The 14,887-nt window shown below is 43.5% G+C and overlaps 1 protein-coding gene across 1 annotated transcript in view; it reads left to right on the forward strand.

Moving 5' to 3' along the window:
- Positions 1-591: 591 nt before the first annotated feature.
- Positions 592-14,887, forward strand: part of VSX2 (visual system homeobox 2) — an 80,259-nt gene continuing 65,963 nt past the window's right edge. The window contains exon 1 of the mRNA XM_015426357.1: positions 592-824. Within this exon, the coding sequence (XP_015281843.1) occupies positions 592-824 (233 nt within the window). The remainder of the gene's footprint in view (positions 825-14,887) is intronic.

Genomic DNA, 14,887 nt, shown 5'->3' on the forward strand with positions numbered 1-14,887 from the left:
AGCTCAAACTTTGGTCTATTTACTACTAAGTTAAAACAGTTACCAACAAAACTCCAGAGGACATCAGGATGTTAACTATGCACAAAAAGCAGAGCAGGCAGGAAGCAGCTAGTGAGAAGAACTGTCAATAGTAGCAACAGAAGTATTTGAAAGCCTCAGAAATAAAGTTCATACAGACAGGGCCTATTTATTGTTAAGTTTACAGCACTTAAATGTAGGCAGCATTTTATAACTTCTGCCATTATATAATAAGGTAAAGGTAGATCTCAGTACAAAAACGATGATAATGTTGACCAAGGCATTAGCTATAGAATGTGAGAGTTTACCCCCCCCCCCAGGTTTAGGACTGCAAAACAGCAGATTCTGAAATGTTGGGTGGACTAAGGCCAGTTGACAAACTTTGCCCTCATCTTTTTATTCTGCCTGTATACATTGGAAATAATGATACATTGGAAACAATGCTATGCCTTGACCTGGATAGACCAGGCAGCCTGATCTTGTCAGATATCAGAAGCTAAGCAGAGTCAGCCCTGGTCAGGCCCGGCTTGCTCTCTAGGCGAGCTAAACTCTCGCCTAGAGCGCAGGGTCATCATGGGGGCGCCAAAAGCTCCCCGCCAAAAGCCCCACGCTCATGCCAAAAGCGCCGTGCACCCTGGCCACCGCCACCTCTTTGCCCACCAGCCCCTGCATGACTTTCTGGGCACATGCTGCTTCAGCGCACCCCTTCGCTGCTCTTTCCGCTGGGAAATGGGAACCCAGGGCGGCCATGGGGAGCTGAGCAGCCGCAAGGTCACTGCTCTGGGCTGGCCTTTCCCTGCTGGGAGGTGAGTCCCACCACCTAGCAGAGTGGAATGCCTGCCCCTCTGGCACCCAGGAGGGTGGCAGCCAGGCCAGTCCCTCAAGCAGTCAGGGGCATGGGGGAGGCGGAGGAGGCTGGGGGTTGGTTTCCGGCCCATCTGCCCTGGAAGGTGACGGCGGTGGAGATGTCTTCTGGCCAGACCCACCGCCCCCCATCCCAGAGGCCCACCACCAACCCCCCAGCCCAGCAGCCGGCCCTCCCCAAAGCCCGCACATCTGGCCGGCAAGAGCCTTGGGCGCTTCCCGGGACCAAGGCCACTCGCCTGCCTCAGCACCGCCACCCCCCGCCTGCGGAGGGCAAGACTGGGTTGCGCGAGAAAGGAGACGCGGGTGGTGGGGGCGGGGAAGTGAGGCTCCCTCGGAGCTGTGGAGTCCTGGGAGCGAAAATTCTCCTTGGTGAGCTGCTGGCATGAAAGTGGTGAGCGGGCGATTTGGCTGTGGCAGGAATGAGTGCGCACGGGGGGGGGGGCGCCAGAAGGGATTCTTGCCTAGGGGGCAAAATAAGCCGGGGCCAGCCCTGGCCCTGGTTAGTATTTGGATGGGAGACAACCAAGGAATGCAAGGTTGCTGTGCAGAGGCAGACGGGCAAACCACCTGTGAAGGTCTTTTGCCTTGAAAATCCTATGGGCTTGCCATAATGGCTGAAAAGAAAGGTTAGCGCCAATGAGCTATTTTTGAGTAATGAAAAATATCCTGAGCTACTCTTCCGGCATCTTACCAAGTCCTAGAAACAGAATGTGAACTAAGAAGGGCACCAGAAATGAAGCCATCAGCTAAGCAGCCCAGAGAAAAATCCAATGAAATAAAGCTTCTTTTAAAACAAGCTGAGAGCAGATATTTCCCTGGGTTTTCTAAGGAGATGCACAAGCTGCTCTGTAGCAGTCAGTGATGGACTGATAGCTCACAAATTATCTGTTGGAAACCCCTGATCTATCTAACCCCAGCCATTTGATGCCTCACCAGTGGAGTGTATAGTAAAAACTAGCATATAATTCTTCCTCTAAAGTAGACTGACTCACCAATTGCAATCCCCATTTTCAGACCAGCTGTCTGAATTGTGGGGTTTAGAGGTGGTTCCTAACTTCCATTTCTCTGGAGGGCAGGGTATGAGATTATGGCAGATCTTTAGCAACACATTATACTGATATGTATGTTATTCTGTTTATGCTTCTGCTTTAGAAATGTAATTGCTTTTCAATTATAATAGTATTAGTTTTGATAGTGATATGTGAGGCTGCTGTCAGCAAATGTCTTCCTCTAAAGTATACTCACCAACTGCAGTCTGATTAATCCAGGCTTGATGGTTGCTGCTTTCCTCCAGCTGCAGGCCCTTTCTGTACACAGGACCAATTTTGTCCTCCATAAATGGTGTGTCAAATGAATTTGTGTTCAGAGACTTAATGCTAAAACTCAACATTTCTTCTAAAAGCATCCCCAAGAATAATCTGAAAGCTGCAATGTTTTAGGCATGAGTTTTAATTATTTGTCCAAGTGATGCCGTCAGCCCCAGTCAGCTTCTGCCTTTCAAGAAAGTCTCAAAGTATTGCGGAGGCAAGGAATTTTGCCAATCTCCTGGTGGGGCCTGGGAGATCTCTCAGAATTACAAATGATCTCCAGGCCACAGCAATAAATTCCTCTGGAGAAAATTCCTGCTTTTGAGAGTAAACTCTATGACATTAAACAGCACGGAGGTTGCTCCCCTCCCCAAGATGTGCTCTCCAAATCTCCACAAATTTCCCAAACCAGAGTTGGCAACCTTAGGTCGCGATCACATGCACAACTAGCCGCTCCATAGGTGTGAATTCCGGGTGGATTTAAAGGGCGCGATCAGACATGAACATCTGGGAAGTGCCCGGTACCCGTCAGCAACCCATTTTGCTCCAACGCAGAAGCGGAGTAAAAGACACCAGGGAAAGACCACTAGCAAATAGGTTGCTACAGGCTATGGACAGACTTTCCCCTGTCTGATCACTCCAGCCCGCTCTCATGGCATTGGGATGGTGTGATCAGGCCACCCCGACTCCGTGCCATTGTTTCTGCCCCCCTTCTCAGTATGCACATCATCACGCACTCCATAGGAAGCCCTCAGTGCTGAGATGCAATTCATCAATTCCCAGTTTAAGCTCATTGGGAACAAATGGCAAAAAAAAACCCCACCTGACTCACCTGCAGTTGCATCTGATCACACGGTGGCAGGCTGCCCCCCGCAGCTTCAAAGGACTGTGTGATTGCACAACTGCGGGTTAGATTCCTCCGGGGGAAATAGCCTCGCTTCCCCCCTGCATTATCTCGCGTGTGTGACCGCCACCTTAGTTTAGCATAATTTGCTGCTGATGAGATGACCGATAGCACATGTTCTGATAATGTTCTAAATAGGATCACGGGGGAGGGGGAATCAGGATCTTTAACTGGTCCAGAATAAAGGTGCCTAGTTATGGGGAGGAGTAAGCTGTTTTGATCATGTTGCACTGTCACTGTGCAGCTTTCCTGGCTCTCAGTTTGTTTCTGGGCCCAGTTGTGTTAATTAGCCTGAGCATAGCCAGAGCTGAAGCCTTTGGCATGAGCCAAATAGAAGAGCCAAAGATTCTTGGAATAAGCTGGGCCAGCAGATCCAGGACCTGCTTTAGATGAAGTATGGTTGGTTGGTTGGTCGGTCCCATTTGCTTATTTAAACATGGTTAAGTAAGCTGGTTTGGATCCCCATTGGAAAGAAAAGTGGGATAAATATTTAAATAAATAGGTTCACAATGCTGGTTTTACCCTTAAAACCGTAAATGTTTTGGAGCCAGTACAGCTAAAGGAAGTGCTATCTTTTACATAGACTTACGCATACAATCGTCATGTATAGAGAGAGTCAGCTTGCTAAACTTTTCCATGTCATCAGAAGTACAGTAGGTAGTGATTTGAGAAGTTCTCTTCTCAGTGACAGTAGAAGCAATAGAGAATGATCTCCTCCAAGAAGTACATTTTTCTCCATCCCTTTTGGTTTTTCAGAATCTTGGTCAAAACATTAGACTGCATCCAGGAGGAGCAGATAGGAAAGTATTTTCAATTTTCAATGGAAGCCGGGAGTCAAGAAAGCTGGTTTTTGGAGGCAGAAATCCTTCAGTCCATGAAAATGATCCATTGGATTCAAGCTGAGGATGGTCTTCCGTTTGCTTTATTTATTTTATTTCAGTGATGTTTTTCCAGTGGTTTGATAGCTAGGTGTTCATTTCTATATTATTTTATTGATCCTTTCCCCTCTCCCTTTATTGATTTCATTATCCTGTTGATGTTTTAATGGTATGTTTTATTGGTTTTGTATGCTACTCTGGGGCCCAGCAAAGCTTTTGACTGTGTGGATCATGAAAAGCTATGGTTGGCTTTAAAGGAAATGGGTGTGCCACACCATTTGATTGTTTTGATGTACAATCTGTACTCTGGACAAGAGACCACTGTTAGGACAGAATATGGAGAAACAGAATGATTTCCAATTGGCAAAGGGGTCAGGCAAGGATGTATTTTATTTCCCTGTCTCTTCCATTTGTATGCAGAACACATCATAAAGAAAGCTTGATTAGGTTTAGATGAAACTGAAGTGAAATTGGTAGAAGGAATATAAGCAATCTGAGATACGCAGATGACACCACATTATTGGCAGAAAACAGTGAAGACTTGAAATGACTACTGATGAAGGTTAAAGCAGAAAGTGCCAAAGCAGGATTACAGCTGAAATTCAAGAAGACAAAAGTAATGACTACTGTGGGATTACGCAGCTTTAAGATTGATGAAGAAGGAATTGAAATATTTCAAGATTTTCTGACTTCCAGTTTTCGGCGACTTGCGAAAGAACGCACGCCATCAAGCTCCGATGGATGCGATTCAGATCGAGGTGGCAGGGACAGGGTTCGGAAGTCTTCGACCCCCCCATGAAGCTCTTGAAGGGAGCTTCTAGCCTGGAGCGCTGGAGGAACCGCTCCTGAAGCCACGGCTGAAGGATTGAGGCTCTTTTTTGCTCCTGAAGGTCCTGCTGCCCCGAAGCCAGCAATGGTGCCCAAAGATGTTACCGGACCAGAGCGCACAAGGACTCAAGCAAAGGACTCTCCCTATGGGAGGACATCTAGCGAAAAACAACAACAACAGTGAGTTAATGAGTTGCAAAAGAAAGACAAAAGTATAGAGGGTCGAAGACCTGACAGTGAGATGGCAAAGCCCCATAGAGAAAGGGGGGGAAACTCTCAGGAGGAAGAACCCTACCCTATAGCGCAAAAAGCAGCGACACAGGAAGCAAGCCTACAACAAGCTGTTAGAAACCTACCCAACTAAAGCGGATTGCAGCGGGACTCGTTATTCAGCTCAGAGAAAAATTTTGGAACCTTAAGAACTTTTACCTCAATGTAAACAATGTCGCAACGTGGGGCACCACAGGAAGTGCCAGCACATCATCACCGGTCACAAGACTGGAAACTACCACCAACTTAGCTGGTACGATTTCTGAAGCCTTGCGCCCCCTGCTGGATCAGCTGACAAACCTGAACAAAAAGTTTGACGATTTGCAGAAGGAGTTGAAGGAGACCAAAGATAAATAAAAGAAGATGGTCAAAAAGCTAATACAGGTTGAAACTAAGACCAAAGAGATGGATCAAAGAATGGACATTGCTGAAAGAGAAAGCGCTTCTGAAAAACAACAATTATTAACATTGCAAGTAGAAAGATCCTTATATGTTTTAAGATTTCAAGGGGTACTGGAGAAAAAAGATGAAAATTTAAGGGAAATCTTAAGCGAAGTATTGGCCCCCTTGATTAACAGCAAATCTGAAATATTGCAAGCAGACATAGCCATGATTTATAGAACTTATTCAGAGTTTGTGAAGAAAAATAATCTTCCAGGGGAAATATTTGTTAAATTTGCAAAAAGATCAACACGAAACTCGATACTTAAAGCATCTACTGCCACAACATTAAAAAACCAAGAGGAAGAGATAAAAGTACTGAAAGATATACCATATTAAATACGTAAGAAGAGGAAGCAATACAGAAATATTACAGCATTTCTTCAAAAGAACAATGTCCAATATGGATGGATTTTACCAGAATTCCTTATATTCAACTGCAAAAGGAAAAGATTGACTCTCTCTCTAAAGCAGAAGCATTCCTGAAAGAGCACCAAACTCCGACAAAAAAAAGAAAAGAAGCAGAGGAAAAGAAGGCGACATCAGGCATCAGCCACTGACAGTTCTTCATCTACTTCGGTGTCCCTGGGTGAAATCTTTGACTCTGACTTTGATTCTGATATGGGAGATGCTGTACCCAGATCTTATAAGGTTAAAGTCCACTGGCAGAAGAAGAAGAAGAAGAAGCGTAAATATAAGAAGACATCTAAATGAAGATCTAAGATTTCTCTCTGTTAGAAATTTAAGAATTTATAATATTGCTCAGATGCAATACTAAAACTGAGAATTTTTTTGTTCTTTCTATTTGAATACTTATTACTAAGTAATTAAATGATTTATTGTAAATTTGATTATATAGGGAAATACCCAAGGCGTAAGATAGATCATTATTGTACCTTGCTACTCTGAATTTGTAGTGTGTAGTTTTTGTAGTTTTTAGTGGGGGGAGGGAGAAATATTTCAAGGTTTTCTATTCCTTGGCTGCATTGTCAACCAAAAGGGAGATTGCACCCAAGAGGTCAGAAGGAGCTGGAAAAGATCCTTAAGTGTAAGGATGTGAAGGAGATGGAAAAGATCAAATTAATTCATGCCATAGTATTCCCCATTACTATGTATGTGTGTGAAAGCTGTACAATGAAGAAAGCTGACAGGAAGTAGATTCCTTTGAAATGTGGTGTTAGATGAGAGTTTTATGGATAACATGGACCTCCAAAAAGACAAATAAGTGGATCCTAGACCAAATCAAGTCTGACCTCTCCCTGGAAGCTAAAACGGTTAAACTGAGGCTATTGTACTTTGGTCATGTTATGAGAAGACAAGAGTCACTGGAAAAGACAATAACACTAGGAAAAGTTGAAGGCCACAGTAAAAGACCCAACATGAGATGGATTGACTCAATCAAAGAATTCACAGACCTCAGTTTGGAAGACCTGAGAATGGCTGTTTAACGATAGGACGTTTTTGAGAACGTTAGTTCAGAGGGTTGCCATAAGTTGGAAGCAACTTGATGTCACTTAACACACACACACACTGGTAGTGAGGTAGAAATAAATTAAATAACTAAATAAAAATCTTCCTTCAGTTGTCACTGCACATGGTGTGAGCAATCCTAAACTGAATTAGTTACTGCAGTGAACACACACAGCTGAGGCTACACCAAACAATTCTTTGTACCAGTGTCACCATGATTTCCTAAATACTGGCGTATACTTTGCCAGGCACTTACAGTTTGATCCCAAAACAAAATAAGGAACAAAACAATAAGGGTTTTTTGAAATACACCCTTTCTGGTTTTTAAACTCATAGGACCCAAATTAATTCTAATTAAAGGAGAGAGAGTATACATAGCCATTGGAGAGCAGCTAAGAGAATAACTTGAAAATATAAACATAGCAGTACGTACATCTGCTGCCAACCAGTCCTTGGTGTGGTAAAAGAACTGATGATTAAATTTCCTTAGTTACTGGCAGCTACTTTGTTTATTTGGAAATTATGGGTGTGGCAGCCCAGAAGAAGGAAGAACTCCAGAGGGCAATATGTCTCTACCTTGCTTCCACGGTCAGCCAAACACCTAGCAATATATTTTGTATCCATTCATGGAATATTCTGACTGTGGAGACCACCGATGCTGAGAAAGATCATTTCCCTCATTTTCCTTGTCTAAAGATACATGAAGGTGTATTCTACAGGTATGTCCAAGATCATCATAATATTTCCATGATACATGCAAGAGATCAGGATGTAGAGTGATAGTAGGTGGCTACGATTAGCGCCAGGAAAAAAGTTGATGAGCCAAAGAAGACACTAGATCTGAGGCAGCAAGCCCACGTACTAAGCCATCTCAAACAGAAAATCTCTATATTTCATATGAGTGTTCCAGTTCTAAATGTATTTACTCAGAATTAGGGTCAATGGACTGGATCCAACTCAGCCCTTATGCAAGCAAGAGGCACTTTTCCTTGCACAAACAGGGGATGGGGGGTGGTCTGTGGTTTTCACACCAAGGTGCAGCCTCTTGTGCCTAGGGTTGCCCACTGCCCAAAGGGGGAAAAATGTTCTTTCCCTTCATGGGAGCTTAATGGGATGTTATTTACCTTCATGCCATTAAAAGCTTCAGCTGTCCATTGCCACACGATCTCTTAAAAATCTCTATCAAAAGAACAGGACATTTTTCTCTAGGCCTGTTGGCAACCCTGCTAGCACTCCAACTTGCATAGTCCCCCTGAGGCTTCCTCCAGCCTTCAGGAGCAGGCGATTTGCAGCAGGAAGGGGGAGACAGAAAAGACCTATTCCACTTGCAGCTCTTCTGGATCTAAACCCAGTAAGATTTACAACCCAGTGAATATGTTTAGGATTCCAGCTTGAATTAAAATTCTGAAATATGGTTCCTTTCCCTTTGTTTTTATTTAGTCGTAATATTTGGATATGGCAAAATACAGGATGTACAGGATTTATTTATTTATAGCCTGACTTTTTCACTGAGACTCAAGGGGGATTACCGGTGTAAAACAAAGGTCCTCCAATAGCATGAGAAATCTAATAACAGTCTAATAACATCTAAAAGCAAAGCTGTCCACTGCAGAAAAATGTCGATAGCCATCACTGCAAAGGTGTTGCACAAATGCCTTGAGAATGGTTCGAGTAAGTGAGCCGATCAACAGACCTCAAAAAAGAGGATATTCAATCTAGAGAAGAAAAGGAGGGCAGAAGCAAAATTAAGGTGAAGAGGATGGAGTGCATTGAAAAGTTGGGGGAAATGCACATGATGGTCTTGTTTTCGACCTGAAACAGTGGTTTGGTATTCAACCTGAAACAATAGACTATCCTGTAACTAGGGCACAGCTGATTCCCAATCTTTCTCTGTCCAAGCTTTTGGAAACACCCTGTGTTGCCCTAGAGACATGTCAGCCTAGAAGACAAGCAACTGTGGCAGTAAATTGAGGATTCCTCATCTTGAGCAGAGGGAGGCGGATTTCTGGAATCTCACTTTGGGGTATTATTATTGACAGCTGCTGAGATTCCCCAGCCCCTACACCATTTCCCCTGTTTCCTCAAACTCCTTCATGTTTCTTTCTCTCCCTTCTTCCTCAGAGAGAAGACATCAAGAGATTGACTCGGCTTCTCTGCCTGTATTCCACTTGAACACATGAAACTGCCTGATACTGACATTTCCTCTATCAGAGTCAGTATTGTCTATTCTGACTGGTAGCGGCTCTCCAGGATCTCAGACAGAGATCTTTCACATCACTGAGAGCTGGTATGGCATAGTGGATAGAGTGTCAGACTAGTTTGAATTCCCAGTGTACCATGGAACTTTGCTGGGTACCCTTGGGCCAATCACATTCTCTCAGCCTAACCAATCTCACAGGGTTGTTGTAGTAAGAGAATGGGGGGGGGAGAATTATGTTTTGGGTCCCCATTGCAGAGAAAAACAGGATATAAATAAATAAATAAATAAATAAATGCATTATTTTTTCACCTGCTCTTTTTAACTGGAGATGCCAGGGCTTGAACCAGGAACGAACCAGAAACGTTCTGCGCAAAGCATTGAGTCACAACCCCTACCACCATAGCTTCTGAACGAAGGTGAAGGAAGCCTTATTGATTGGCTGGTACCGAAGCAGAATGTACTAAGTAGTTTATTCCCAAAGGACAAAAACCCTTGCTCTTAAATCACCGAGTACATTGTGCCTGAGTTCCAGCCAGTAGCTGAAATGCAAAGTGCATGGCTGGGAACTGCACTCCACTAGCATCCTCTACCAGCTTGGGGGGGGGGGGCAAAGTGGACAAGTCATTATATGTTGAAATTATGCTGGTTAGAACAGAGAAATCTTTCCCATTGCGACAACAAGCATTCTTAAAACTGTAGCCTGGAAAACACGAGTGGTTGCTGTTGAAGGTACGGGTGGTCCCAAATACCACAGTGAATCTACAGAGTTTTCTTGGAAGTTCCACTTCATGCTAAAGAGGCAAGCCACTTCTGAGGAAAAACTTTTACCATGTAATACAATTTCTCCAACAATGATTCCCACCAATTCCTGCCTCCCACTTCAGACTCCCACTTTATGCCTATACTGTTCCTAAGGGTCCACTGAAGCCCAGGAACAAAATTTAAGGGGCCCAGTGGGCTGCAGCAAGATCACGTACCTCCTGATTCACAAATCAACCAATGCCTTCTTAGCAGAAGGGAAATTTTCAGTTGCATAAAGAGCCCCCCCCCAATACCTTGTGATCCTGGAGGACCTTTCAAATTATATGGCATTTTCAAATGTACAGCTATTGAGACAGGTGATCAAGTGAGACATTGCTGTCCATCTCCAAGCCTTCCTATATGTGATGGATTTCTTGGCTTAATTTCAATTTGACTTCAGAACGCAGTTTTGGACTGCTTTGGTTGCTCACATGGGAGAAATGAAAAGGTATGACAACTGGTATTACTGGAGCTTTTATCAGTGATTGATAATGTTAACGATCAGCTATTTCCAGATACAGAGTGAGATTGGTAGAATATTTTGCAGTGGTTCTGGTCATATCTGGCTGCCAGAAGATATCTGAAGACGTGAGCAGTGACTCACAGAAGCTCATACCCTGCCATAAATCTTGTTAGTCTTTAAGGTACTACTGGATGCTTGCTCTTTTCTGCTGCTACAGAGAGACTAACACAGCTATGCATCTGGATCTGTCTGTCAGAAGCTGGTACTGGAGAATGATTGCTCCTTCCATTCTTTGTCCCTGATATTGTTCAAAAAGCTACATAAAACCCCCAGGAAAGATGATTCAGATGGGTGTCATCCCTATGTTGATGACACCCAGCTCTGTGTTTCTTTTTAATAGAGCAGCAGTCTTAACTCTCGCTTAATCCATTGGTGATTCAGAAGTAACAAACTAAAGCTGACTCCAGACAAAACAAAGCTTATTTGGGTTGGCAGCTGGTGACGTCTTGTGTTTGATAGGCTCTCACACTTTCTAAAAGCGTTCTGGGGGGTGGCCTTGGATCTATTATCCTGGATTATCACATGATGGCCATCTGATATGGTAGTTGTGTCCCTTTCTGAAGCTTTCTGGCCATTGTTGTACAAGTCTTGGTAACTTGTCAGACTGAACAATGCAGTCTAGTCTATGAGGGTAATACTGAAAACCTTTTGGAAGGTTCAGCTCATGCACAGTTTGCTTCATAGGTTCAAGAAGAAGCTCACAGCACCACAGTTCTTGCGTCCTATTTGGCTAAGTACTGATTTTCCAGGCACAAATCAAGGTGTGAATTATGACTTATAAACCTCGTAGACAGCCTGCATCTTCAGAACTTCTTCCATGAGTTAAAATGGAATCAGATTTACGAAGGAAAAAATGAACTCTTTCACCAAATGGAATCAAATTTCGGAAGAAAAAAATGAACGTTTTCACCAAAGTCAAGCCCACTATTGACATTAGGTCTTTGGAGGCCCTCCTGATTTAGATCCAGGTGGTTCTTTAAGGTAGCTGGCAAGGACTCAGATGTAGGGCTTTCTCTGTGGTGGCATCTCTCTCTGGCAGTTTTCTCCCTAGAGACATCCATGAGCCCCGTCTTTATATTTCTTCAGATAGCAAGTAAAGGCTTTAACGTTTAGGCTCATGTGCGATTCATAAATATTTTCTGGCTGCTTGGGCTGACTCTTATAATTGTGCTATTTGATCCAGTGCTGTTTTTACTGATGTGTTATTGTAAACTGCACTGACTGGTGAGTTGTTAGGAAAAACAACAAATAGAGATTTTAAACCAAAAGAAGGAGGGGACAATGATGCATGCAAAATTATAGAGGGCCTAAGACCGAATAGCAAGTTTGGGCTAGGATAGTGTGCATTTCTTAACTTCTGAGAACCACTATTGTGTAGTGGACAGACTGGGAAGACTGTCCCCACTCAAATCCCCACCCTGCCCTGAAGTGTATTGGGTAACTTTCAGTTAGTCATTCTCTCTCATCCTAACGTACCTCACATGGTTGTTGTGAAGGCAAAATGAAAGGGGAGAGCTACATATACTGCTCTCAGCTCCTTGGGGGAAGGAGGGGATAAAAACGTATAGAAAAGTAGTAATAGATAAGTTAATTCAGATGTTCCATTTAATGCATAATTGCTGCTTGGAGCACCTGAATTGCAACCCCATTGGCCCATCTCCCATGTAACCCAGATGTCCTGGGATGGTACACAATAAGAGCAGCCTTGCTGAAGTTAAGCAAATCTAGGTCTGGTCCCATGCAAACTGCCTTGAAAATTCCATGATGGAAGAAAGGTGAGATATAAATATCACAGCGGTAGGCCAGATCTGCTGAACTGGGTCCTTGCACAGTTTTGTTGACTTCAAGTATACTATGGCAAACCCTTGAAAATGGAGGTTTGTGGTCATATGACTGAAATTGCAGGAACCTTCACATAGTTTGTCACAGGTCCCCAGGAAGCTGGGTTGCAAACAATTTGCTTGAAGGCAGTGGGGTCCAGTTCATGAGGAAGGATGAATGGTACAAGACTGTAGTATATGAGCATATTTTCCAAGTTTTAGGACAAAAGAGAAGATTTCAAAATGGTACAAAAATATGTTGTGGGTGGGTGCAGGATCTGGAGGATTAGTCTTGTCATAACTTAAGTGATGCTCCTGTATGAACCTGTTGCATAGGCGTAGAGTTCAGGGGGGCGCAGGGGCGGGGGCTACCTCCGAAATTTTCCGGGGGAGTCTCAGCCTCCCCCGGGGCTTGTGATGCTTGCAAAAACAAAACCCATCCCTCTTCCCGGTTTGAAAGCGGAAGTTTTTTTTAACTTTTTTAAAAAACTTTTTTTTTTTGCCAGTTTGGGGGCAGTCGCCCTGGCTGTGCTCGTCCAGCCAGCTCAGCACCTCCTCCTCCTCCTGGTCCCCTCTGTCTGGAGATTCCCTTTAGTCACCTTGGCTAGTAGCCCTTCCTCCATGAATCTCTTCCCCTTTTAAAGCTGTCCATGCTAGTGTCCATCACTATGTCCACTGAGAGTGAATTTTACAACTTAAGTACTAGCTAAGTGACGAAGTGCTTCCTTTGGTCTGTCCTGAATCAACTGACCATTGAGCTCTAGTGTGATGGGAGAGGGAGAAGAAGTTCTCTATATCCAGGCTCTATATACATATTTATATAAAACGTCATCTCCCCATTTACAGTACAATCCTAAAAAGAGTTACTCCATTTCAATGGGCTTAGACTGGAGTAACTCTCCTTAGGATTGCAGTGTTGGTCACCCTTTTCGTAAACGGGCAAGAGAAGACTCAGATTCTTTAGACTTTCCTCAAGGGCTGTGATCACACACACTAAATGATCCACTTTCAATCCACATTTCAATGTACTTGCCTACTGGATTTTACTGTGTGAACTGGCAAAATCCAATTCAAAAGTGGATTGGAAGTAGATTATTTAGTGTGTGTGATTGCAGCCACTGGAAAGGTGCCCCAACCTCTTAATCATCTTGGTTGTCCTCTTTTGCACTTTTCCTATCTCTGCCATATTTTTGGTTTTTAATAGCATTGTTGCTGCAGGGGGTTGGAAGGTTTACAAGACACTTGATATTTTCAAGTGATTTCTTTCTGTAGTACATCGTTTGTGCAATATGGGCACAGGGGAAGGGGTCATGCACAAATTATTATGTAACATACTTTTGGTCCTGCAGGTCCAGGCCAACCCTAACTACCCCTTTAAACCAGTATGAAAGCATTTCCTGGGCATATTGATCCCGGCCATCCAAAATGCAATAAAAAGCAAGCTCCTCTCAAGTTTCTGCTATCAGCATGACAGGAGAATGAGACAAGCAGGTAAATGGAAAAATTACACACTAAAACAAAATATACAAGTAGTTTCTAATTGACCTTAGATTACCTATATGAAGATCAATGTTCCCGCTAAGCTATGGAGTCTTGTGAGCAAATATTCTACTTTGTGAGCTACTGGCATTAAAGTTGTGAGCAAGCAATTCGGCTACTGCGTAAATTAGTTTGCTCTACTTAAAGCAAATGGCCCCATTGTGTGTTTTGTCTACAGTACTGCTATTTACTTTGTGGGTTCTGCTGCTGCAAAATGCTTCAAATATTGCTGCCACGATGGAGTCCTTGGAACAGATTATGTCTGAATTCACTCTTGCCATCTTATTGGTGGTGATAAGGATTTAATCCTTTACAGACTTCTACAAATATTTAGATCTTTCATACTAGAAGCCTTAGAACATATACTGGAAACAAGCTTTATGCTTTTTTCCCATTCACAATGAGAAATATGCCTGCAGACTATGATGTTTTCCAGGCAAACAAAATGTCAAGCTGGAAAAGTATCGTTCTGATCCATGCTACCGGAACTGCCTGAGTGGACTAACACAGTCCATGCGGGGCTGCGTTTGAAGACATCTCAGAAGCTTTGGTACAGAATGCAATGGCAGAACTCCTGCTGGAAGTCAGCAGCTCAGAACACATAACTCCAGTGCTGTCTCAATTGCACTGGTTACTGATTTTCTTCTGGACCCAATTCAGTGTGCTTTAAAGCCCTTTAAGGCCCAGGGATCTCATTTACATGGCCTAGGGACCTCATACAGCTCTATTTCAGAGGGCACTTGGTGATGGCAAAACTGTTCTGGTAGATTTAGCTGCATTTTCAGTTGCATTTTTATTTTGTTAATGGACTCCTATTTTTTTATGTCCTTGCCACTTCTTGTTGTATTGTTAGTTGCCTCTAGGCAAAGTGAGAGCTTTGCCTCTAGGAAACAGACTACAGTTTACAGTGTAATCCTAAAAAAAGTTACACCAGTCTAAGCCCATTGATTTTAGTGGGCTTAGACTGGAGTAACTTTGCTTAGGGCTGCACTGTTAGAGTAGCATTATCCTCTTTTTGGCC

This window comes from Gekko japonicus, unplaced genomic scaffold (assembly GCF_001447785.1).
Source record: "Gekko japonicus isolate JY-2015 unplaced genomic scaffold, Gekko_japonicus_V1.1 scaffold719, whole genome shotgun sequence".
In the NCBI taxonomy this organism is placed as follows: Eukaryota; Metazoa; Chordata; class Lepidosauria; order Squamata; family Gekkonidae; genus Gekko; species Gekko japonicus.